The sequence below is a fragment of the Salvia hispanica genome, chromosome 1 (assembly GCF_029641045.1).
Source record: "Salvia hispanica isolate PSC_SH4W2 chromosome 1, Shi_PSC_v1, whole genome shotgun sequence".
NCBI classification, from domain to species: Eukaryota; Viridiplantae; Streptophyta; class Magnoliopsida; order Lamiales; family Lamiaceae; genus Salvia; species Salvia hispanica.
In genome coordinates this window covers 19,171,551-19,195,053 of record NC_142692.1, presented here as the reverse complement: position 1 = coordinate 19,195,053, position 23,503 = coordinate 19,171,551, and the positions used below count along the sequence as shown (strand labels likewise).

Below are 23,503 nucleotides of genomic sequence, written 5' to 3'. Positions count from 1 at the left end.
TTATTCTTACAAAAGAAGATCAAATTTTAACGGTTTGATCTTCCGTTTTTAAGTGGCTGCGTGACAACAGTAGCAACGTCGGTTTTCTACATGATCGGATGTTCATACGTTATCCGACCATTCTGAAATTTGTGGGAAGGTAAAAAACTCATACTAATTCATTTTTACCGAATGAAATTAAATTTGAACGGTTCGATCTTCCGTTATTAATTTTGGAAGGTGCCGCCATTTTAAGATGCTTAATTTCAAAAAGATCAAAAGAAGATAGTTTTCACTTGTAATTGAAAGAACGAAAATTGGATTTTTTGATACTAAAGTGAGCATGATAAAGTGAGTATGCTTAGCTTTAATCCATGTTCTAGAGAATTTTTCTAAACATGCTATGGGGTTTCTCTTTTCTAAAAACAAAATGCATGCTTGGTATAAAAGATTTTGAATAAAAGAGTTACTTAAATGAAAAGGTGCAAAAGTTCGTTGAATATACTTGGAGCTTGCTTGGAAACTTTCTCGTGAAAGAGGGTTTAAGTGTGTAGTGTTTGAAAGTGTTTGAGGGATGATTGGAGGTGAGAAGCCATCTCCGCTTTATATTAGTACTTCTTTTCCGACAAGGAAGTAAATACTATCACTATAGCATGCGTACTCCTTTGCATGAAATTTGGGAACATGATGGTTTTGAAAACTTGTAATTGTCGTGTTGCAGTGAACTTTGAAAATGAGGATATGCATCATGAAGAATCAGGGCAAGCCACCCAATAAATAGGAGGTCACATGAAGAAAAAAGAGACAATTAGAGAGATCCATTCCACACATGGAGGCTAGCTCCACTACTTCTCGTTCCTCGCCTTAGTTCAACCCGCCTGAAGACTCCGTCAATTGCCAGGGGAAGTTCGTCGCCGTTCTAATAAGTTGCTGTAGTTAGAAGAATTCATTGTTACATCGCCCGAGGGGCAAAACAATCCTTATTTCTTTATGCTTTGAATTTGGTTGTGAATCTCTTGTTATTTTGAAGTTCTTTGCTTTTCGAAGTGGGTTACTTTGTTTTAAATATGCTACATTTGGGATCTAGACGAAATGAAGTTGCTTTCGGTTTCTTTTCATCTTTTGAGCATCGTTGATTTCTTTTCTGCCTAGTTAGCTAGATCTAGCAGTTCTACGTTGATTTCTGTTGTTAGATGCTTAAATCTGCCTAGCATAGTAAGATCTAATCTTTCATCAAGTTTTTACGAGTTTTAATCGGTTTAATTTCTCTCGAAAATGCATGGAAATCATCTCTGATTGTTTCTGTCGTCTTGCATGTTAGTCAGTTAGCGTAAATTAGGAATCGGACTCTTGATCGTTTAATTTAGAATTTAATTTCGAATTTGAATCTTTTGCAAGAATTGTTTAAGTCGTTAGTGGAGTTTGTGAGTTTCTGCGCTTGTGCATTTTTGTTGATGAAGACAATGTCTCTATGTGAATTTTGGGATTTATGCTTTTAGCCACCTTTTACCTTTGGTCATTTCACTTTTTCAGTCTTTCCAGCAGATCTGGCAGTTAGCCGCCCAGTACCCACCAATATTCTCCGTCACCTTGTTTAGCCATTTATATTAAGCTTTCACTTTTCATATGCACCAGGATCGTTCAGTCCATATATTTTCGTACACAGCCACAAGCAGATATGTTAGTAACATACCAGTCAGGATAGTATAGGTCCCATTTGCGTTTCGTGTTTAGGTAAACTCAACCCAAAGCGTGGTAGCAAACCAACCTTCTGAAATGTCATCTCAATCATACTTCATACACGTCCATCTATGTGGGATTCGACCCTTACTCCCCTATACTAGCCAGTAGAAGTGGGTTAAGGTCTTGATAACATGTTTTTTTGGTCTTCATGCCAACGACACGACTAGGTCTGGATTTCCTTCATATTAGTTGATTTACACGATCGTGCACCACATAATTCTTGCTCTTTCAGCAAGATATGATTTCTAATTTTTATAAAGAATTGATTATGACAATGCAAAATAATGACAAGAACATAAGCTTTAATTCCAATTGCTTTAATTTTGATTTACCCTTGTATTGACAAAGAAGAAAGGTTCATCTCCACCTACTGTTGAAAACTATGAAAATTTGAAATTTTTATGTGATTCTAAAACTAAGAAGAAGAAAATAGCTAAAATTTAAAAATTATTTTACAGAGGAGGAAAATTTTAATTATGAGAGATTGTTTTTGTAAGGTTTTTGGCCTGAATAGCCAATGGGTTAGCCTGAAACCCAGTGGATTAGAGTTAATGTTAAAAATTTACAATCTGAAAAATTCATAACTCGAATTGCCCGCACCCAAATAGCCCAACAATCCGAACGGATTGGCCCAAACCCGAACGGGTTAGCTGGATTGACATCCCTGATTAAATGGGAGGATGGGGATAAACCGACCTCAACTCGGGAACCTATGGAGCGAATTTTGGCAAAATATCCATTTGTCCTACTTGGGGACAAGGAGGTCCCTATGGGGAAGAGTTGATACGAGCCCAACGCGAACCCGCATAGAGCACAACCACCATGATCCCAACGCTAACATAAGCCTGAGGACACTCTCGAGCCCATTGACAGTGCATAGCGAGCCCGGAACCATCAAGGATCAACTACGTCGTAAGAGGTGACCACCTGAACGTTACCAAGGTTAATTTCGATGCTAATTTATTTTTTAATTGTTATAGTAGAGAATCGGGCATATTATAAGCTCCATTTTGGACATTATATATTGGTTTTTTTTTCAGAATGCAAAAGACAGTTGAACCCGAGGAATTAGGTTTATAAATAAGGGAAGAACCCTTTATTTTATTCTGTCTTTATTTTCCTTGCTTTAAGGTTTCCTTTTATTTCCTTAAGAAAACCTTTTCCGTTAAAATCCCAAGCGACAAGAAGACAACTCGTCGTTGATCTCATCACCATTGATTTGAGGAGTGTTAGGGAAAGATCCTTAACACATTCAAAAAGAACATAATGCAGATTGTATGTGTCATTTAATCTTTTGTATAGTATAGCTTATATTAACATCATCAATACTTCATTACTATTTCGCACAAGTAATGCAACATATACCTTAGTCGTTGGTGTAGCTTGCATAGTTGGTTTGTTAGTACCAGCCAAAGCTGTTCTAGTTTGGATTGTCGTCTTCGTCACAACAGTTCCATCTCTTGACATATTCTTCGTTTCAGTAATTCTAATAGAATTGCATTTAAACAACAAATAATTTTACAGTCAATCTCACTTGGCTTTTAAAAATTGAACACGAACACCAATTAAAATATCCATACTATACATTTGTCCCTATGGGGTTCTGTGGTTGGCTGTTGCATGATAGATTAGACGTTTCTTATATTCGTTAGTTTAGTATTGTTATCAGGCATGCGTTAGCTACCAAAAAAAAAAATTGTACTCCATCCTATTAACTTTCATATCTAACAATAAACATTAAAGATTATTTGTGACATACGAATTCTGATGCTTTGTAACAGGATAATGAATATAAGTATTGTTTGGATTCGTTTGAGAAGCGGCCTTGCTCGAAGATGAAGATCCCATTTGGTCGGAAATAATTTTCTTATCCAATAGGTTTCTGCAAAATCACATATTTGAAAGTGAACCAAAATCACTAAATCATGTATGGATGCAAGTTATGTACAAACTGAGTTTTAGATGACGATAATTTTCTCCTCATTTGTAGACTGCAACAAGTTCAAACGTCATTGTTAGAAGCATACTACAACAAAAACGAAGTAGAACTAAACCAGCTGCAACATACTTATAAATGGTAGGTTTAGTTTCTATAGAGAAGACTAGAGAGAATGTAAGGTTTCTGGCTTTTGGTTTCCATAGAAGAACCGTTCTCTCCCTCAATTGAAGTTGATTTTCAGATCCCATGAATTTTGACATGAAATCCGGGAATTAATGACGTGCGATAAATAAACGAAAATCTGTTATCTATATACTCCATCCGTCCCAAGGAAGATGACCCCTTTCTTGGGCGGCACGGGATTTTATGCAGTTATATTTTGTGTGTTAAGAGGAGAGAGTAAAGTAAGAGAGAGGGAATAAAGTAGAGATAAAGGTGTTTCCATTTTAAGTAATGGGTCATCTTAGTTGGGACAAACCAAAAAGGAAAATGAGTCATCTTCAATGGGACGGAGGGAGTACAACTTATAATGAACTAAATACGGGTTCGATGCCTTGCCTTGTCTTAGATTAAATCGTGGCCTTTAATTCTAAGATCCAATGGCTCATATTAGATCTTGGTTGATACTAAAGGGTTGTTTTTTTTACATATCACAACTATGGAGTATATATTACTCCCTTGTCCATGAAAAATAGTCTCATCTCTTCCATTTCGGGTTTTCTACAAAAAATAATCCCATCCAAATATGTAAAGATTCTCTCAAATTATTAACACTATTCTTTTGACCTTTTGTGGACGGAGGGAATATATTAAAATTCTTAATTCTTTCCCAATAAAGATTACAACTAAAGGCCAGGTCAAAGAGGGGGGTGGATTCATTCTTCATGAAAAGAAGAAAGCAGGCATTAAGGTTGGTATTGCAATTTCCTCTTTGTAGTATTTGATAGGGTTGAATTATACTAAAACTTGATTTTCATAATAAAAATCATTAAAGTAGAAATTATGGCTTACATCAAGAGCTTAAAGCTGCTCGAAATAGAGAGCATTTGAACATAGACAGACTATTCATATATACACACATATATTCCCTATGTTTGAGGTGCAATACAAGTGAAGGCTGTGAGTGTGCTACTCGTTTTCCGATTTATGTAGATTGTGAAGGATGTACAAGGATGCCGAAGACAAGAATATACAAACAGAGTAGGTTAGTAAGTCGAAACCGGTTGTTATTGTTACCATCTTACTCCTTTCAAACATCTTCACCAGAAGGATCATGACTATCACATGCCCTACTTTCGTCTTCAGCTCATTCAGCGAGCTTATCTTCATCCACTTTGGCCTCTCCTGCAGTCAGATGACTTTTTAAGTCTTTTGATGAAAGTTGGCAGAAGAGAAGAAACATAATATTACCTTCAAAGCAAACATGCCAAACAAGGACGACCCCTTGAGTGCGCGGTCAGAAGCTGGGGTGACATTTGGGGGTACATTTGAAATGAAGAGTCCGTACAACCCCATCCCGAATATCAACATGACAGTCCCAGCAAGATATACATCTGCAATTAAATGAGGTTATTGGAGACAATCTCATTTACGTTGCTAGCAGATTTGAGTTTGGAAACTGAATGGAAATGATATGTTATATGCAAGTTGATTTGAAAATAGTGAAAATGAGAACATGTAATTCAGTTGGAGAAGTTAGAAGGATTCCTTTTGGAAATGGAAACAAAATTGCCTTGCAACAAGAGAAGACAATCTAAGTCGAAGAGCAACTACCACTCATAGAAATGCAACTTTTCTCCTCTAAGAAGTCATGCTGAAAAATAACTTTGGATGCTCACCGATGGCTTCAACAAGTCGTAGAACCATTTGGCCAGAATGGACCCCTTTAACACAGCTTGTCCAGTATACTTTGTACGCGTCAAAAATGTAGACGCATCCCTACAAAAATAGCATCCATTCTCAACAACTCTTTAAACACACACAAGGCATTATTGATGATTGCAAAGACTCATCCAAATCCAATGAGGAGTATATTTTGACCAAACAAAGTATTTTCTTTAATCTGAACTAGATGTATCACTTAGACACAACGTGCCACTTACGTCTAAATAATTTTCTGTTTCAGGAACATCGTACTTATATACAGCATAATCGTATTCCTTTATATATGTTCTCCAATTCATGGATATAATCGCTTATTGATGTGTTGACTACATTTTATTTGTACAGAATGCATAATTTTGTCAATCATATTGTGGTCACTCTTACAGTTTCCTGGCATGAATCGATCAAACCCTGTAGTTAGTAAGAGCAGACAAGAAGCCATAAACTTGTTGCTTGGATAAAAAGAACATATATATAAAGTTTTACAAAAAAGAAATATTGCGACTCTCTCACTAATAGACCACAAAAGAGAAGTAGATCAATGTGAGACTACTAGGCAGAACTTCATTTAATTTTCAGATATTTTGCACTCATTTGATTCTGTCAAGCAAACAAATTGAACCCAAGTGAAATGAAAAACCAAACAACATGTTTTGGATTTGCACTAATATAATGATTTTCAATAACTAGTAGAATCATCCATAACACTAAGAAGATCATTGGCCTTGTATCTAGGCTCAAATTTCCAAATAAGAGACTGTAAGTGATAGAGTAATTACATTGAGAAAGCACAGCACAGAGCCAGCCAATGAACCACCAACTGCTAGTAATGCCAAAAACCGGAAATCAAATATGACCTGCACGAGTTAAAGAGATTCAACACAGTTAATAAATGAACCTGGTAACTTCAATCTGTTTTGAAAATAAACATGACTGGGCAATATATCCAAGGATCGATCTTGTATTCTTTAAACTTTGTTTTACTACTACCTCCGTCCCATCAAAGATAACACACTTTCTTTTTCGCACGTGTTTTGGGAAAATGATAATAAATTGTTAAGTAGAGAGAAAGTAAAGTAACAAAGAGAATAATATAGTGGAGAGTCTATTCTACATTATTCACTCTCGTGCTTTACTTCCTCTCCAAAGTACTCCCTCCATCCATGATTAAATGTCTATTGTTTGACTTTTTTATATAAAATGTGAGTGAAATGAGTTAGTGGAATGTAGGGTCCAGTTATCAAATATAGCAAAAGTGAAATGAGACATTTATTGACGGACGGACGAACGAAAAAGAAAAAATGGGACACTTATGGCGGACAGAGGGAGTATTATTATCACTTTCCAAAATATGTGCGAAAAAAGACCTTTGTCATCTTAGCTGGGGACGGAGGGAGTATATAGGAGTATATGTTATCATGAGTTATTGCGGTGATCAAGTCCATCAATTGAGATAAAATGATCATGACTTTATCGATGAAATTAAGGTAATCACACCCTCGCTAATTACATAGAAAATATCTACATCCAGGCTAAATATCTACACCCTCGCTAATTACTCACAACTTTAACCAAAAAATATGATTGAATTTCATCAAAGAAGAAGATATATGACTACTTAACTATCGTAATCTAAAAGGCATAACCTCATACCAACCTTAACCGCTCCAGTGAAAATTACAGCAAAATTAAACAGTGGCATGAAAATTAAATAACCATCTAAATTAACATATACTCCACATAATACCTTGAGATTATTTCATTATCCCCCAAAATTCAAACTCTAATTGATAGTAGCAAAAGCACAAAAGAAGCAAAAACAAAATTTATATACCCTCTCAATATTGGACTCGGTAGATTGTACAAATTGCACGACCGAGCTTCCATTCGGATTTACAAGTGAATAACTGTAGGGTAATTCCGGCGGTTTCCCTTTCTCCGAAACTCCAAATTTTTGAGTTGATTTAGATTCACCATGAGAAGCCTCTGCTGAGGAAGAAGACGCGGACATTGAGATGGAGCAATTTTTGGGGATTAATTTCCTGGGCTGAAACAGCGAGAGAGCGCTGGCTGAAACGGAAGATGAGACCACCGCCGCCATTGATGGAAAAAATGAAGAAAATTAGCGAGTTTAGATTTTTTTGATGCAATTGTGTATGTGTGTGTGTAAGAAAAGTCGCAATGGATTTCGCAATCAGCTTCATGGCGGGTAGCGCCACCCAGATCAACCATATGGTTCTATCTATTATTCCATATCATTATGTATCATTGCTCCATCTTTCAACTTATTTAATATGGGTTAATAATAAAAAAATGAGGGAACATTTTTTTTGGTCCACGAAATTTGCCAAAGTATTATTTTAGGTCCGTAAATTTTGAAAATATCATTTGAGGTCTATCAACTATGGGTTAATATCATTTGAAGTACTTTTTTATTATTTCCAAATTTTTCTGGACGAAAATACCATGAATACCATAAAGAGTATACATTTTTAATAAACTTATCATATACTCATATTTTTTATAAATATCTTTATAATATATTTTCGAATTTTCTAAATATAATTTGACTTTCAATATTATCAATTAATTTTGTGACATGCAAGTCAAATTGCTTCTTCAATTTTTTATATTAAAGAATTTTAAAATTGAATAAAGAACTTTTCTTTAATAATAAAAAATTGAATAAGGATCTTTTCTTGTATGTCACAAAATTAAGTGATAATATTTAAGGTCAAATTATATTTAAAAAATTCATAAAAAATATATAGTAAAGATATTTATAAAAAATATGAGTATATGATATGATAAGTTTATTAAAAATATATACCCTTAAAAATATTGAGGGTATTTTGGTCCAGAAAAACTTAGAAATAGTAAAAAAATATTTCAATTGATATTAACCCATAGTTGACAGAACTCAAATGATATTTTCAAAGTTCACGGACCTAAAATGATATTTTGATGAAGTTTATGGACCAAAAAAGATGTTCCCTCTAAAAAAAATTAGGGAAAATTGCCAAATAATGAACTTTCAAAATAGTTTGGTTTTTTCTGTGAACTTTAAATGTTGCGTGAAAAGTTATAAACTTTATCGGGTGTGAATTTCACATGCAACCCGACCCGATAGATTTCCGACACAAACTATCCTACGTGGTGCGGCAAAGGCGTGATTGTTTCACTTCTATCTTTGCAATATCTGACCCCGGACTTATCACAAACATACAAGTAGCACAAATGAAAACATACAATTCGAATTCCACAAATCGAATTCAACATAAAAGTAGCATTAGTTATACAATTCGAATTGAGCCCTAAAATTGTCATTTGCCAAGTCATGCCTCTGGCGCGCCACGTAGGATAAGATTGTGTCGGAAATCATCAGGTTGGGTCGGATGGAAAAATTACACAGTCTGATGAAATTCATGACTTTTCATGCAACATTTAAAGTTCACGAAAAAAGCAAACTATTCTGAAAGTTCATGGCTTTAAGACAATTTGCACAAAAAATTACACAAACTTTTGGTGAATTCAAGTTTTAATTACAAACTACTCCCTCCGTCCCAATAAATGAAACGTTTACTTTTCGGCACAGGATTTTATGTAGTGTTGTTTTGTGGGTTAAAGAAGAGAGAGTAAAGTAAGAGAGAGTGAAAAGTAGAGATAAAGTTATTTCTATTTTAAGAAACGTTTCATTTTTAATGGGACAACCAAAAAAGGAAAACGTTTCATTTCTAGTTGGACAGAGGGAGTATTATTTATGACAAAGAAAAATACAATCACTTTTAACTCAGTGATAATTTTTTCATAAAATTCGATTTCGCCTAAATTTAATTCTACGTAACGTACCAGAATGTTTACATCATCCCAATTGTGTAGTTTATAAAACAAACTTATAGCAATTGTTAACTCTCTCTAAATTGCTACCCTATACGCTCAGATTTTGCACTATTTTAAGGCCATTTTTTGGTTTGTTTTAAATATCAAAGTTGCATTACAGGTCCATTATTTGCATATTTTATCCATTTTGGTATTTTGACATGTTTTGTGAAAAATGTGCAAAATAGAGCTAAAAAGGATATAAAAAGGTCAAAATTCGGAAGCTGGAGCATAAAGCAACGCAACGGGCCGCTGGCGCACGCCAGCAATCACTGAAAACCACTTCTAACTCTCTCCAGCAACCCGCTGGGCCTGTTCGCGCGTGGCAGTTCTAGTTCAAACCGATTTTTCCGGCGATTCTGAAGTCCGATCAGGATGTGCTACATATCATTCTCTTAGTCTTTGAAAGAGCTTTCGCGTTGGTACCTTGATCATCTCATTGATCCAACGGGATCAAAATCAATGTATCCAGCCTAAATGCCTTCTAAGAGTGTCGCATGTAATTTTGAATAAGTCCCTAAGTTTAGGTTTAGCATTGCATAACTCTCTTGCGAGCATCTTAAGTCCGTCAACTATGTACTTTGTTGCATCCCAAACACCCCTCATTATTCCAATAACGTCTTCCTCTTGTTGTCAGTACAACTACAACATCCACATTTCTCGCCCTCTCTCCACTGCCCATTTCATTCGGCTCATATTGTCCCGCAACAAGGCCAAGTTGAAATCCTTCTCTTTGCTTTTCATCATCTTCATGTTGTTTCAATAGTGTGACCGTCCAACCCTTGTCGTTGGAATATCTCGAGGCACATATCTCTGGTAGTGCACGACTCTATCTATGTATAAAATCTGCGTGCAGACATATAATTGTATTAGTACACAATCAAATAACAGTAGTATACTACTATCAGAAAATTGTTAATAGAAACGTTTATGCATATCACATACCACAAAATAAGATCAACAGAATTCTCAATAGAAAGGCAATATCCTATTATCGCATGTCTCAAATAAGATCATCAGATTGTCAACTAAATAGAAATTTAAACCAAAATAAGCAATCGTATAATTGTAGAAAATCAATGTCATACGAATTTTTAAACAAATCTCTCTCTATCAATAATTTCATCAACACAAAAACTATATGCCGGAAAAAATCAATACATCTTTAGCGATAAAAAAAACATACCACAATGAACATTGAACACAATTCGGCCGCAAAAAAACCTTTGACTTATTCTTTGACCACAACTATGAGTCCTCAAAAGGTTTTTCAGCAAATATTGACACCAACTATAGTTCTTAATATTCGTCAAATCATTCTAAAGATAAAGGGTTGGACGGCAAATATTTGATTGTGTACTAATACAATTATATATCTGCACGCATATTTTATACGTAGACAGAGTCATGCACTACCAGGGATGTGTGCCTCGAGATATTCCAAAGATAAAGGGTTGGACGGCCACACTATTGAAGCAACATGAAGATAATGAAAGCAAAGAAAAGGATTTCAACTTAGCCATGTTGCAGGACAGTATGAGCCGAATGAAATGGGCAGTGGAGAGAGGCGAGGAATGTGGATGTTGTAGCTGTTACTGACAACAAGATGAAGACGATATTGGAAGCATGAGGGGTGTTTGGGATGCAACATAGTACATAGGTGATGGACTGAAGATGTCACGACCGCCCTTTTTAGGGTTAATAAATGCGGGTGGTCGCGACTAATGGGACTTTAAGAAAGAATAATTTTCTAGGGTTTCAATAAAGAGTTTTACGAAGTTAATTAATATTCAGATAACTAGGAAAATCAGAGTAAATGCTTAGGTTTTGAATCCAAATACAACGGGTATCATATTTAATTATTTATGATCCAAGAGAAGAAAGGGTTCAAATTATAATTGTGAAAAATAGTATTATATCAGCGGAAGCATCCAAGAGTAAGAGTGACGCCGTGTATGAAGACACGACGACCCTCGGAGTTCAAAATAAAATCCAACAATAATTCAGGTTCGACTCAACACCACCCCAAGCTCGTCGCCGCTCAACCTGCACATAAGGAAAACATATGCAGGGCTGAGTACTTGATGCACTCAGTGGACTCATGCCGAAAACAAGTTATCAAAAATATTTATGTTTATCATGACATTGTTAGGTCACCATCGGGGTTTTAGCTTTTGAAAGGCCCGAGGCACCAAAATATTCCATTGTTCAAAATCACGACTGCGCAGTCATTTTCCAATAGACGTTTACCATATCTGCTCATACATGACTTGGAATGTGGCCACAAACCAAGTCACTAGACCGGCCAACCCGTGCGCTGACACACGGTCTACCATAGGTGTACACTAATCCAAGTAGGGTTTGTGGCCCTACAAGGACCCGAATTCAATTTAAATAATAAATGACAAAGCCATTTCAGATAGGCACGTTAAAATAAAGTACGGCATGATAAATAGTTTCGCATTTCATTCCCATCCATAAAATAGTTAGGACATTGTCCTTATTTAAAAAGAGAGCCCACCTCGTTCGCTTAATCCGAAATTATATTAATTCCCTTGCGATCGCGATTCACTTGCTAGATATCACCTTTAAAATTTTAAAATAGCACATAGATCAACACAAGGAATCAAGATAAAATAAGATGCATGCAGCCTAAGGCTTCGATTATTTTTATCAAACAGATTACGAATTTTTCTCAATTAAAAGCTTAAAGATTTCGATCAATTCCGGCCGCTCACGTTTCCAACAATTTGGCAAAGAGAATTACTAACGAGAGGCCCAAACCAACCAATAATAATTAAAGACCCCAAGTCTTTATTTTACAAAAACATGAAATTAATACTAATAGAAAACATTTAGTATACTCCCATTTCAAAACAACACGTACACACTCCCTCTCCAATTTTACAATCATCAAATATATAGTATTAAAGAAATGAATCAAAAGGATGACAAAAACTCCCATTCCCAGATTTATTTACGCCTACTTCCTTCTCTCTCTGTCGCATTTCTTCAAGAACACAAAAAAATAACCAGAACACACCAAGATCTCATCACTATCTGCCCTCAATTTCTTTCACAAATTTTAGTAAAATAAAGATCCCCATAAGCAGAACCCGTCAGTTCCCTGGTGCATGATTAAGAGTTGAGTAGGAGCACGTGGGAAATAAGCGTTGAGATGGATTTAAATAAACGTGTTGTGTGGGTGCACGCAACACGTGTAGCAGAATTTAAACAGAGGAATTCACCATAGGCGCATTGTAGCGCATTGTAGAGGATCAATTAGTTAAGTAGTTTGTTATTCCGTACTAGTCACACAGCTATATGAGCTGCTGCATTCTAATTTTGTAACCATGATTTCGAATTAATGCAAGCTTCTTCCCCTTCATCTTCTTCGAGTAATTCTCTCTGCATAGGCGCCTATTCCGGTCTCCGTTCTACCTATCGGAGACCCCAATATCGTACCAACTGGTATCAGCCTGGCCGATTCTGTGCCGACCATGGTGGAGACGAGGTCGGGCGACATTCGTCGCTTGGAGGAGTCTCTTTCGACCGCCATTGCTGAGGTGCTGTCAAAACTCGCGGACTCTGATAGCCGCCGTGAGGATCGGGAGAAATTGCGCGATCAAGCGGATAGCTCTCGCGATCTCAACTTCAAGGAGCTTCGCGAGGAGTTTCTGGCGCTGCAAATCCAACAGAATTAGTTGATGTCACGTTTAGTGGTGGGTGGAGGAGCGCCGCCTGGTACTGGGGGCGGGGGTGCTGCGGCCGTCGGCCCGAATCGACCTCAATATTTTGCTACTCGCCAATCTAAGGTTGGATTTCCGATTTTCACTTGGGAAGATTTGGCTGGGTGGATTTTAAGGTGCGATCACTTTTTCGCTGTGGATTTAACGCCCGAGGAGGCGAAGGTCAGGCTAGCTATTATCAATTTTGAAGGTCGCACATTACAGTGGTACAAAAACTGGGTGCAATATCAGGAGCGAGCTATGGCTACGCCGTAGGCTGTTTTCCTGCAAGCTCTAGAGGCGCGCTTCGGTGATCACCTCTTGGGAGATCCGATGACTGAGCTCTTAGCTCTCAAGCAAACCGGTTCTTTCGCTGACTATCATGATAAATTTGAGTTGCTTCTCGGTCGTGTAACACTTACTGAGGCCTATGCTATTAGCCATTTTATTAATGGATTGAGACCCTCCATCCAACGTGCTGTGAGGCTTTTTATGCCACAAACGTTGGTGCACGCATATGCGCTTGCGCGCCTGTAGGATTTGTCTACTCCGGCAATACCAATCCTAAAAAGCAGGGTGAGTTGCGATCTGGGGGTAATGAGATGAGAGGTTCGAGTCCTATGTCCTCTTCTTTACTGCCGACCCCTGTGTCGTCATTTAAGAGTAGGCGCTACCTCAGTCCTGAGGAGATGGCTGATTGTCGTGCTAAAGGGATATGCTTATGGGTGTAAGGAGAAATTTGAACGTGGTCATGTTTGTGCTAAGAAAATCTTGTATTTGCTGGAAATTGATGAGGGGGTCAGGGAGTATGAGGCAGAGGATAATCCGGACGTCGAGGCAGAGGAGGCTTGCGTGGACGAGGGCCCTATGATTTCCATTCATGCTACATCTGGCTCTCCTAAATCATTTAGTACTATGAGAGTGACTGGACGTGTGGGAAAGAAGCCTATTAATATCCTTATTGACTCCGGTAGCACTCACAATTTTTTGGATCTGCACTTAGCCTAGAGATTGGGCTTGAAGTTCACTGCTATTAAATCAGTTTTAGTTGATGTGGCTGATGGGAATAGGCTTGAATGTGCCTGGATGTGTAAGGGCCTGTAATGGTTTCTGCAGGGCACCTCTTTTGCTACTGATGTTCTCTTGTTACCACCAGGCAATTGTGATATGGTGTTAGGGGTCCAATGGCTTGAAACCTTGGGTGTTATTCAATGGGACTTCACAAATTTGGTCATGGAATTTAAACTGCAGGGTAGGCGCCACGTTCTTCGGGGTAGTAGGCAAGGTACCAAAGTTAAGGCCATTTCGGAGAAGGAAATGGATAAACTAATCTCCCATAGTGATGGTGTTGAACTATGCTGCATCAAGGTTTGTACACTTGATCCTTCGGTCGATGCAGTGGCTGATAATGCGGATGCAGGGTCTGAGGTAGTTCCTGCCCTTTCCTCCAGCATTGGCTCTTTCCTTGACTCTCAGGAGGAGGTTTTTCGTGAGCCTACATCCCTCCCTCCTATGCGATCACATAATCATCAGATAGTGTTGACCAATGGGGCTTCCCCGGTGTGTTCTCGGCCTTATAGACACACCGCTCTCCGGAAAAATATCATTGAAAAGTTGGTGGGGGACTTACTGAAACAAGGGCTGATTCAAGCGAGTATTAGCCCCTTCTCTTCCCCGGATGTGTTGGTGAAAAAGGATGGAACGTGGTGCATGTGCGTTGATAATAGACGCCTAAATAAAATCACGGTGAAGGATAAGTACCCCATTCCATTGATAGATGAGTTATTGGAGGAGTTACATAGGGCCACGGTCTACTCAAAGATTGATTTGAGAGCGGGATATCACCAAATTCGTATGCGTGCTGAGGATGTTCCGAAAACAGCCTTTAAGACCCACGATGGGCACTATGAATTTCTTGTAATGCCTTTCGGCCTTACCAATGCACCAATTACGTTTCAGGGTCTCATGAATGATGTGTTTAGGCCTTATCTTCAAAAAAATTTCCTTGTTTTCTTCGATGATATCTTGGTCTTTGCCAAACTACAAGAACACGCTTTGTTTGCTAAGCGAAGTAAATGTGATTTCGCGAGAGCTAGCATTGAGTATTTAGGCCATATTATCTCTAAGGAAGGTGTTTCTACAGATCCTAAAAAGATTCGGGCTATGCAAGATTGGCCGATCTCTTGTCTCACAGCTCCGAGGGTTCTTAGGATTGACCGGCTATTACCGGAAATTCATTCGGCATTATGGTGTTATTTGTAGACCGCTTACTGATCTTCTTAAGAAGGACGGATTCCTTTGGAATGAGTTGGCAGAAAAGGCGTTTCTGGAACTTAAGAAGGCTATGATGAGTCCTCCTGTTCTCGTTTTGCCCGACTTCTCCCTACCATTTGTGATAGAGACGGATGCCTCAAGCTACGGTATAGGGGCTGTGCTCATGCAAAACGGTCACCCCTTAGCCTTCATCAGCAAGGCTCTTTCACCCCGGTTGAAACAACTGTCGGTCTACGACAAGGAGCTGCTCGCTATTGTGTTTGCAGTGACTTATTGGAGTCACTACATTGGCCATCAACCATTTGAGGTGCGAACTGATCATAAGACCTTGGCCTACTTGTTGAAACAGAAGCTCACGACGCAGGGGCAGCTTAGCTGGCTTTCAAAGCTAATGGCTTTCGATTTCACTAAATCATACAAGAAAGGGGCTGATAATGTGGCTGCTGACGCCTTATCGCGTGTGCATTCCTCGGATATCCTGTGTATGGCCATTACTTCAATCTCGACCAACATCTATCCTCTCATTGCTGAAACTTGGTCCAGTGATGCTTCCTTAAAAGCTCTGATACAGGAGCTGCAACTAAATCCTTCCCAGAACTCGAAATACTCGTGGTTGGGCGATCAGTTGAGGCGGAAAGGTCGTTTAGTGGTGGGACACGACGATCAACTGAGGTTGAAGCTTATTCAACTCTTCCATAACACAAGCTCAGGAGGGCACTCGGGCATTTTGGCCACTTATAAACGTCTTTCTTCTCTGTTTTACTGGCCTAACATGGAGAATCAGATCCGCAACTTCATTCGGGCTTGTGATGTTTGTCAACGCTTTAAGTATGACAATAGTCCTTATCCCGATTTGCTTCAACCACTCCCCATTCCGGAGGAAGCTTGGTCTCAAGTTAGCATGGATTTTATCGAGGGATTACCCTTGTCTCACGGCAAATCTGCTATTTTGGTGGTTGTTGACAGATTAACTAAATATGCTCACTTTATGTGTTTGAGCCATCCTTACTCCGCGATGTCAGTGGCATAGGTATTTCTAGACTCTGTTTTCAAGCTACATGGTCTTCCTTCGATCCTTATCAGTGATCGGGATAGGGTCTTTCTCAGCAAGTTTTGGTCTGATTTCTTCAAACTTCAAGGTGTGGAGTTGAATATGTCGACTGCCTATCACCCTCAAACGTATGGGCAAACTGAGGTTGTGAATCGTTGTTTGGAGACGTATCTGCGTTGTATGTGTGGTGATCAACCCACGGAGTGGAGTAAATGGATAAGCCTTGCTGAATTCTGGTACAACACGTCTTTCCATTCAGCCATTGAGTCGACGCCATTTGAGGCTTTGTATGGTTACCCTCCTCCGATCCATCTTCCCTACTTTAAGGGTGATTCATTTGTTCACGCAGTCAATGAACGTTTAATGGCTCGGGATGCCATGTTGGAGGTGTTAAAACATCATTTGTCTAGAGCTCAAAAGAGGATGAAGCAACAACATGATAAACATCGCTCCAATAGACAATTTGTGGTTGGTGACTGGGTTTATCTCAAACTCCAGCCCTATCGTCAGAATACTCTAAGGGATCGTCAATTTCAGAAGCTCAGTCCCCGCTTCTTTGGACCGTTCAAAGTCATTGATAAGGTGGGTGAAGTTGCGTATAAGTTGCAGCTTCCTTCGAACAGTGAGATCCACCCGGTGTTTCATGTTTCCCAATTGAAGAAGAAAATGGGCTCCCTTGGTCAGCTACATGGATCGTTGCCAACGGTGGGAAATGCCACTTTTTTGGAGCCGGTGCAGATTCTGGAGAGGAGGCTAGTGAAGCGTGGTAACAAACCAGCAACACAGGTACTAGTGCATTGGGCAAACTCCTTTACGGAGGATGCTACGTCGGAATTTCTTCATGATATCCAAGAGCGGTTTCCACACTTCAAACCTTGAGGACAAGGTTTATTCTATGGGGGGAGATTTGGTGCATGATTAAGAGTTGAGTAGGAGCACGTGGGAAATAAGCGTTGAGATGGATTTAAATAAACGTGTTGTGTGGGTGCACGCAACACGTGTAGCAGAATTTAAACAGAGGAATTCACCATAGGCGCATTGTAGCGCATTGTAGAGGATCAATTAGTTAAGTAGTTTGTTATTACGTACTAGTCACACAGCTATATGAGCTGCTGCATTCTAATTTTGTAACCATGTTTTCGAATTAATGCAAGCTTCTTCCCCTTCATCTTCTTCGAGTAATTCTCTCTGCATAGGCGCTATTCCGGTCTCCGTTCTACCATCGGAGACCCCAATATCGTACCATTCCCCATTTCGCTGTGGTGCAACGCTGCCGGCTCCAATTCGTCGCCCGCACTCACCGCCGTCGTTCGGCGCCGCAGCAGCCGCTGCGTCGCTGCTCTGGCAGCCCCGAAGATAAGTTCTACGTCCGATTTTATAAATTAAAGTTCGGTTCTTTGATTTAGATTGTTCAAATTATTGATTTGCTTCGATTAGTGGTTTCATGAGATGCACAAGTAGGAACTGGATTTGGGTGGAAGAGTATACCTTCAACAACTGGTGTGACAAATGGCTTGGCTTAGCCGTAGGATTGTGACTTCTGTTTTCTCCTCACTGAATTTGGTCCCGATTTCTGTCAGAAAAAGGATTTCGGGTGTCAAAGTGAATTTATCTTGTGAGAAGGAACGTGGAAGGATGATTACCGTAGTGGTATTAGCAATTGGGTGGGAAGATGATGAACTCTCCTCCGCCGCCTTGAGAGAGATTTTGTGATTCAAAAGTGAATTGAGCATTTGTGAGAGCGAGGCGGATGGGTACGAAGATTTATATAATTGATTGAGGGTTTATTTTTGGAGATGATTCTGCAGTGTTGGGGAGCGGTTATTGAGCGTGGGAAATGGGTGTGTAATGGGTAATTGATTTCACAAATTAATTGGATTGACTAATATTATTTCTTTGTGATTTCATTTGCAGATTAAAAGGAAGAAGAGGGAAAAAAAACGCGCAAGGGAGGAGGAGGATCTCTGCAAAATATTTATTTAAATTTTGTAACCAAGGGAAGCCTTGGTGATCAAGACAAGGAATAGGGATTTAATTAAAATTGATTTGGGGTTCAAGCCCATAATTTATTTTCCACAAGATTGGATTTTGTATTATTTAATTAATTTATCGGATCCAACACGCAGTTGAGTCTAATAAACATTCTTCGCGGAAAGGAATTATATATATAAAATTACTTCCGTCAACGCACATTCAAACACTAAATCAAATTAGGTCATAAGAATAGCAAATAACAATTTCACTCGTTATTTAATCCACAGACTTCAAGGCATTAAATGTAAAATTTGTTTTTATGGTTAAAAAATTAGAGTTCAAAAAGTGAGGCGTTACAGAAGATACTTTCCAGAGAGTTATGCAATGCTACTCCTGGCTTAAGAAGAAGGAATTCTTCAAAATCACCTTCGACACACTTAAAGACATTCAATGAATGACATTGATTTTGATCCCATTGGATCAATGACACTTTGCAAATGATCCCGCCACTAAAGAATGGTATGAATTCCTCGAATCGTTTGCACTCCGACCTCAACTCGCTTGCGGTGAAAACCCTTCTGAGAATTAAATAAAAATGCATTCGTCAACACAAGGAGTCAAATAAATAATAAGATGCATCCATCCTAAGTCTTCAAAAGTCTTTTCTCGTACGTAGAAATGTTCAGACTCGGTCCATTAATAATTCGACGTATTTATATAATAAACTTAAGTATTTCAATTAATTGTGACCATTCAAGGGCGTCGCGAGCGGCGCCGGTCGGCCGCTTGCGTCCCAAAAATTTGTGCCAAACCAAACAAAAAACGTTTGATTTTTTATGGGACAAAAAAAAGGAAAACATTTCATTTTTAATGAGACAGAAGGAGTATAATACTATATAAACTATTAGTTTTTAATTTAAAATGTATGGACTATTGTCTCAAATAAAAAATATTTTAATCACATATTATAATATTAAAATATTATATAAAATATTAATTTTTTTAATTTAAAATGCATGTTAGCAACCTCTTCAGTGCTTGAAGCCTAGGGCTGGGAATTCGGTCATCAGTTAGTCGATTAACAGATGACCAAACTGAATCACAACGGTTCTCGATTAACCGATAACCGACATTCCGCGGTTTCGGTTCCAAATGGAAGGGGACGATCGGTTCTCAGTTAACCGAGAACCGACCGGTTAGAACCGATTAGAACCGCCCAAAACTAATCACGCAACCCTTCTTTTGGTTCCTTATTCTACTCTCACGGAGCAGCACAACCTCTTCCACACCACGCTGCCGACAGCCCTAATTTCCGGTGCTACTTCCCTTCCCACCGGCCGCTACTGTGACGCTGGCTAGGACCCCCGCCTCCGCCTTCTCTTCACACTGGACACCAGTTCACCACCATTTCCGAATAATTTTTTTTTACAAACATATAAAACATTAAGAGCAATTGGCGCAAGTGGTTAACTGGCCGTTTTTCTCAGCCATTGGCAAGGGATCGAATCCCAGCAGCAACGTTTTATTTTTTTTTAATTCGGTTACGTCGGTTAACTGGAACAAAACCTACCCGAATCCATTTCGGTTCCAGTTTCGGTTCTTCATTTTTGGTCAATTGAGGACTCGGTTAACCGATCGGTTCTATGCCCTATTGAAGCCTCAACAGGGGATCCAAACCCGCCGACTGATACGCTCGGATTTTGCACTGTTTTAAGGCCATTTTTGGTCCATTTTTTATATCAAAGTCACTCTACACGCCCATTATTTGCATATTTTGTCTATTTTGGTATTTTTGACTCGTTTTGTGAGAAATGTGCATAACTTCCCTAAAAAGGAAGCCAAAACGCAAAGTCTGAAAATATGGAGTCAGATAGCAACCGGCGAACGCCGCGAAGTTGTGCGGCGACCGCCGGCGCCTGGCAGGCAGAGCAGTGCAGCGGTTCGCCTAGGAAAATTACACTTGGAAGAGAAGTCTCGCCTGACGCCCGCCGGAAGTCATGCGGCGATCCGCCGCCGGAGAAACAGACTCTCTGGACTCCAACACGGCGACCGCCGGCCAAGGTGCGGCGGCCCACCGGAGAAAGGCGACGAATCCGAGATGCCCTAGATTTGCTCCAAGATTTACCATATTTTGAAGATCTTTTCCTTCTACAACAAGGATTGGCTTTCCCCCATAAATAAGACCTCAAGCTTCATCAAATTAGAGAGCTTCTACTTGCAAAATAATTCACAGAGATAAAAAGCAAGAGTACTTCACTTGTGCAAGGAGTTGGAGAAGGATTTCAAGAACATCAAGAACGACAAGGATTCAACCTACGGGTTTTATTTGCTTTAGTTTTATATTCAAATTGTTTTCCCTTCAATCTATGTGTTTAGCTTATTTCATTATGTGTAACTAAACTCATAGGATTCTAGGGATGTGTTAGTAACAACTTTGGTTATACAATTCCTTTTTCTATTTAATATATGTTTGTTTTTACTTTGTTTCTTCCCTAAGTAGTTTTGATGTTGCATGATTGAGTGACACAATCTTGTATGATTTAATACAACTTTTTTCATAACTGTGAGAGAGTTCTAGCGAGTTAGATTCACTTAGTAGCCGCTACAGTTAGCTTCCCTTAAAACGGCACTGTTAATTGAGAGTGAGGACTTTTCAAGGGTCTTAGGAGCTTTATGGAGTTACGTGTTATAATTGACAACCCTAATTTTGTAATCAGCGTTTGCATCGCATGAGCATAAGCTAGGTGACTAGTCCTATCAAAGTAATAACTGTGCTAGAGTATTGTAGTTTGGAATTTGTATAACCATAACTGTGAACGCACATCCCTGGAATTCCCTTATCTCTATATTTTATCTCGTGATTTATTTGCATCTAGTTGTTATTTGCTTTCAAATATTTTCTGCTTTCAAAAGTTTTCAAAATCTCTTGTTTCTCCAGATAGTAATTGAGTCTAGTAGAGGATAGACACTTTGTGTTTGCCTTCCCCGTGTTCGATATCCAGGTACTGACCTTTAGCTATACTATATATACTCTGTATACTTGCAGGTTTATTTAGTGCTAATAAAAAGTACATCAAGTTTTTGGCGTCGTTGCCGGGGAAGACAATTCACTTTGGAGTGATATCTTCAAACGGATAATTTTACTACTTTGGAATTTAATTGCTTTCAGTTTTTATTTTTTGTTTAATTTGTTTTTGTTTTTGATTCTTGCAGGTTTTGTATGTGAACGCGCTCTGGGAAGGACAGCCTAGAACCGTTCGATTTAGAACTTGAAAGAACTCGTAGGAAAATAAGGAGTGAAAAAGGATCTGGATCGATGGGTGACAAAATGGACCTCGAAAATTGCAGGAGATGGTCAAGATGTTGATGGACGAGAGATATGCGGAAAGGGCAGTCCGAGAGGAGTTGGAGAAGAAGAACAAGGAAATAACCCGTGATGAACATGTTCAATCATGGGAATATGATTACTTTTCCCGAAGGCCCTCGTATTGATGCTAATAACTTCGAGTTACGCATGACCCTTTTACAAAGGGTCGAACAAACTCCTTTTGCAGGAAGGGCCACCGAGGACACCAACCGTCATCTCTCCAAATTTGTGGAAATTGCGAACACGCTCAAGTTAAATGGTGTTGACGACGATGACATAAGGGTAAGACTCTTTCCATTTTCTTTGACTGATTCTGCTAAAGAGTGGTTTGAGTGTATGCCCCTAGAGAAGGTCTCCACATGGAAGGACATCGTAGCTGCCTTCCTCGACAAGTACTATCCGTCGGGCACAATCTTGAAGCTGAAAAGCGAAATCTTTCAGTTTATCCAAGGCCATGACGAGCCCCTCTATGAGGCATTTGCTCGTTTCAAAGCTCTTCTCCAAAAATTCCCTAACCACGGTTTCACCGTGGACCATCAAGTAGGAATCCTCTATAATGGATTTAATGAAAAAATTTGTGCTATGTTGGATTCAGGGGCAAACGGAAGCTTCTTGAGAAGGTCAGGTGACGATGTCACAGCAGTGATCGAGGAATTCGCCACCAACAGCAGGGGTGGTCGAAAGAAAGGCACAACATGAAAAGGATAGCTGCAATAGAAGAGGCCGAGGAAAGCTCTTTTGCGAAGGAATTGGCCGAACTCAGGGTTAGGATATACCAAATGGACACATCGAGGAAGGAGGATCTGATTCCACCAACCTCCATCATAGCGGTCTCTAAACCTGAAACCTGGCCCGATAGTGGAGGAAATCAACTACATGCAAGGAGGCGGTTCCGACAGAAACTACTACAATAATTATCGCCCTAATCAGGGGGGCGGTAATTTCAATAATTATAATGCAAACCGACCTCATCCAAACCTTTCTTATTCTAACAATAATTTCTTGCAACCCCCTGCAGGATTTAGTGTTGGCAAAGGAGGAGTAGTTGAAACAACCAAAAAAGAGGAGAAGTATGATCAAGGAATCACGAGGATCTTGGAAGTAATTATGCAAGACAGAAAAGTTAATGATACCAAGATCGGAGTGGTTGAAGCTAGGATAAACAACCTCAAATGGAGCAGATCCAAAAGAAGTTAGATGAGGACAGGGCGAAGGCAGCCGCACGAGTGGACGACATCAACAAAAAGTGGGTAGCGAAACAGAAATATGGGGACTGCCAGACCGCCGCAACCACAGTGGCAGGCCGCCGCTGACCCACCAAACCGCCGGCTGACTGCCACACACCCCGCGGCGGGCCGCCACTGAGATGGCAGAACCACTTACTCAGCAGGGACTCGTGCGGCACAATGGGATTGTGTTACCTTTCCAACCAAAGAGGAAGTTTAAGCTCGAAGAGCAGTTCAAACATTTTTTGAACATGTTTTGCAAAGTTTATACTAACATTCCTCTAGTTGAATCGTTGCAGGAAATACCTAGTATGCAAAGCTACTAAGGGAGGCAGTGATGAGGAAGAAAAAGCCAACAAAAGCCGACCTTAAGGTACCGTATCATTGCAGTGAGATCATCCAAAAGGAAATGGCAGTGAAGCAGAGAGATCCGGGCCAATTCATTATCAGATGCCGGAT

General features: G+C 39.3%; 1 protein-coding gene, 1 long non-coding RNA gene and 1 pseudogene across 5 annotated transcripts; 1 reads left to right on the top strand and 2 right to left on the bottom strand.

Moving 5' to 3' along the window:
• Positions 1-4,615: 4,615 nt before the first annotated feature.
• On the bottom strand, positions 4,616-7,731 carry LOC125219331 (uncharacterized). Its single transcript, XM_048121279.2, has 5 exons — positions 7,380-7,731; positions 6,325-6,402; positions 5,500-5,599; positions 5,072-5,214; positions 4,616-5,005 (listed from the first exon to the last, which is right to left on the bottom strand). The coding sequence occupies exons 1-5, from the start codon at positions 7,644-7,646 to the stop codon at positions 4,790-4,792; spliced, it is 804 nt and encodes a 267-aa protein (XP_047977236.2). The 5' UTR covers positions 7,647-7,731; the 3' UTR covers positions 4,616-4,789.
• Positions 7,732-8,421: 690 nt separating this feature from the next.
• LOC148933391 (uncharacterized) lies at positions 8,422-18,426 on the bottom strand. 4 transcript variants are annotated; one of them, XR_016137339.1, is made up of 4 exons: positions 18,121-18,426; positions 17,966-18,050; positions 11,946-12,010; positions 8,422-10,270 (listed from the first exon to the last, which is right to left on the bottom strand). It is a non-coding gene; the product is annotated as an uncharacterized LOC148933391 (long non-coding RNA). The 4 variants fall into 4 exon arrangements; XR_016137338.1 differs by lacking the exon at positions 8,422-10,270 and adding an exon at positions 11,250-11,470 and having other exon boundaries at positions 18,121-18,425; XR_016137340.1 differs by lacking the exon at positions 11,946-12,010 and having other exon boundaries at positions 8,428-10,270; positions 18,121-18,419.
• Positions 12,603-13,689, top strand: LOC148933392 (uncharacterized; annotated as a pseudogene).
• Positions 18,427-23,503: the final 5,077 nt, after the last annotated feature.

What these genes read in the sequence shown, in the direction of transcription:
- LOC125219331 (XM_048121279.2), bottom strand. Translation starts at nt 7,646, where the DNA reads ATGGCGGCGGTGGTCTCATCTTCCGTTTCAGCCAGCGCTCTCTCGCTG. An exon ending in CTGTGCTGTGCTTTCTCAAT is followed by an intron (nt 5,600 to 6,324) that starts GTAATTACTCTA and finishes CTATTTTTGTAG; the next exon opens with GGATGCGTCTACATTTTTGA. An exon ending in TTGGCATGTTTGCTTTGAAG is followed by an intron (nt 5,006 to 5,071) that starts GTAATATTATGT and finishes ATCTGACTGCAG; the next exon opens with GAGAGGCCAAAGTGGATGAA.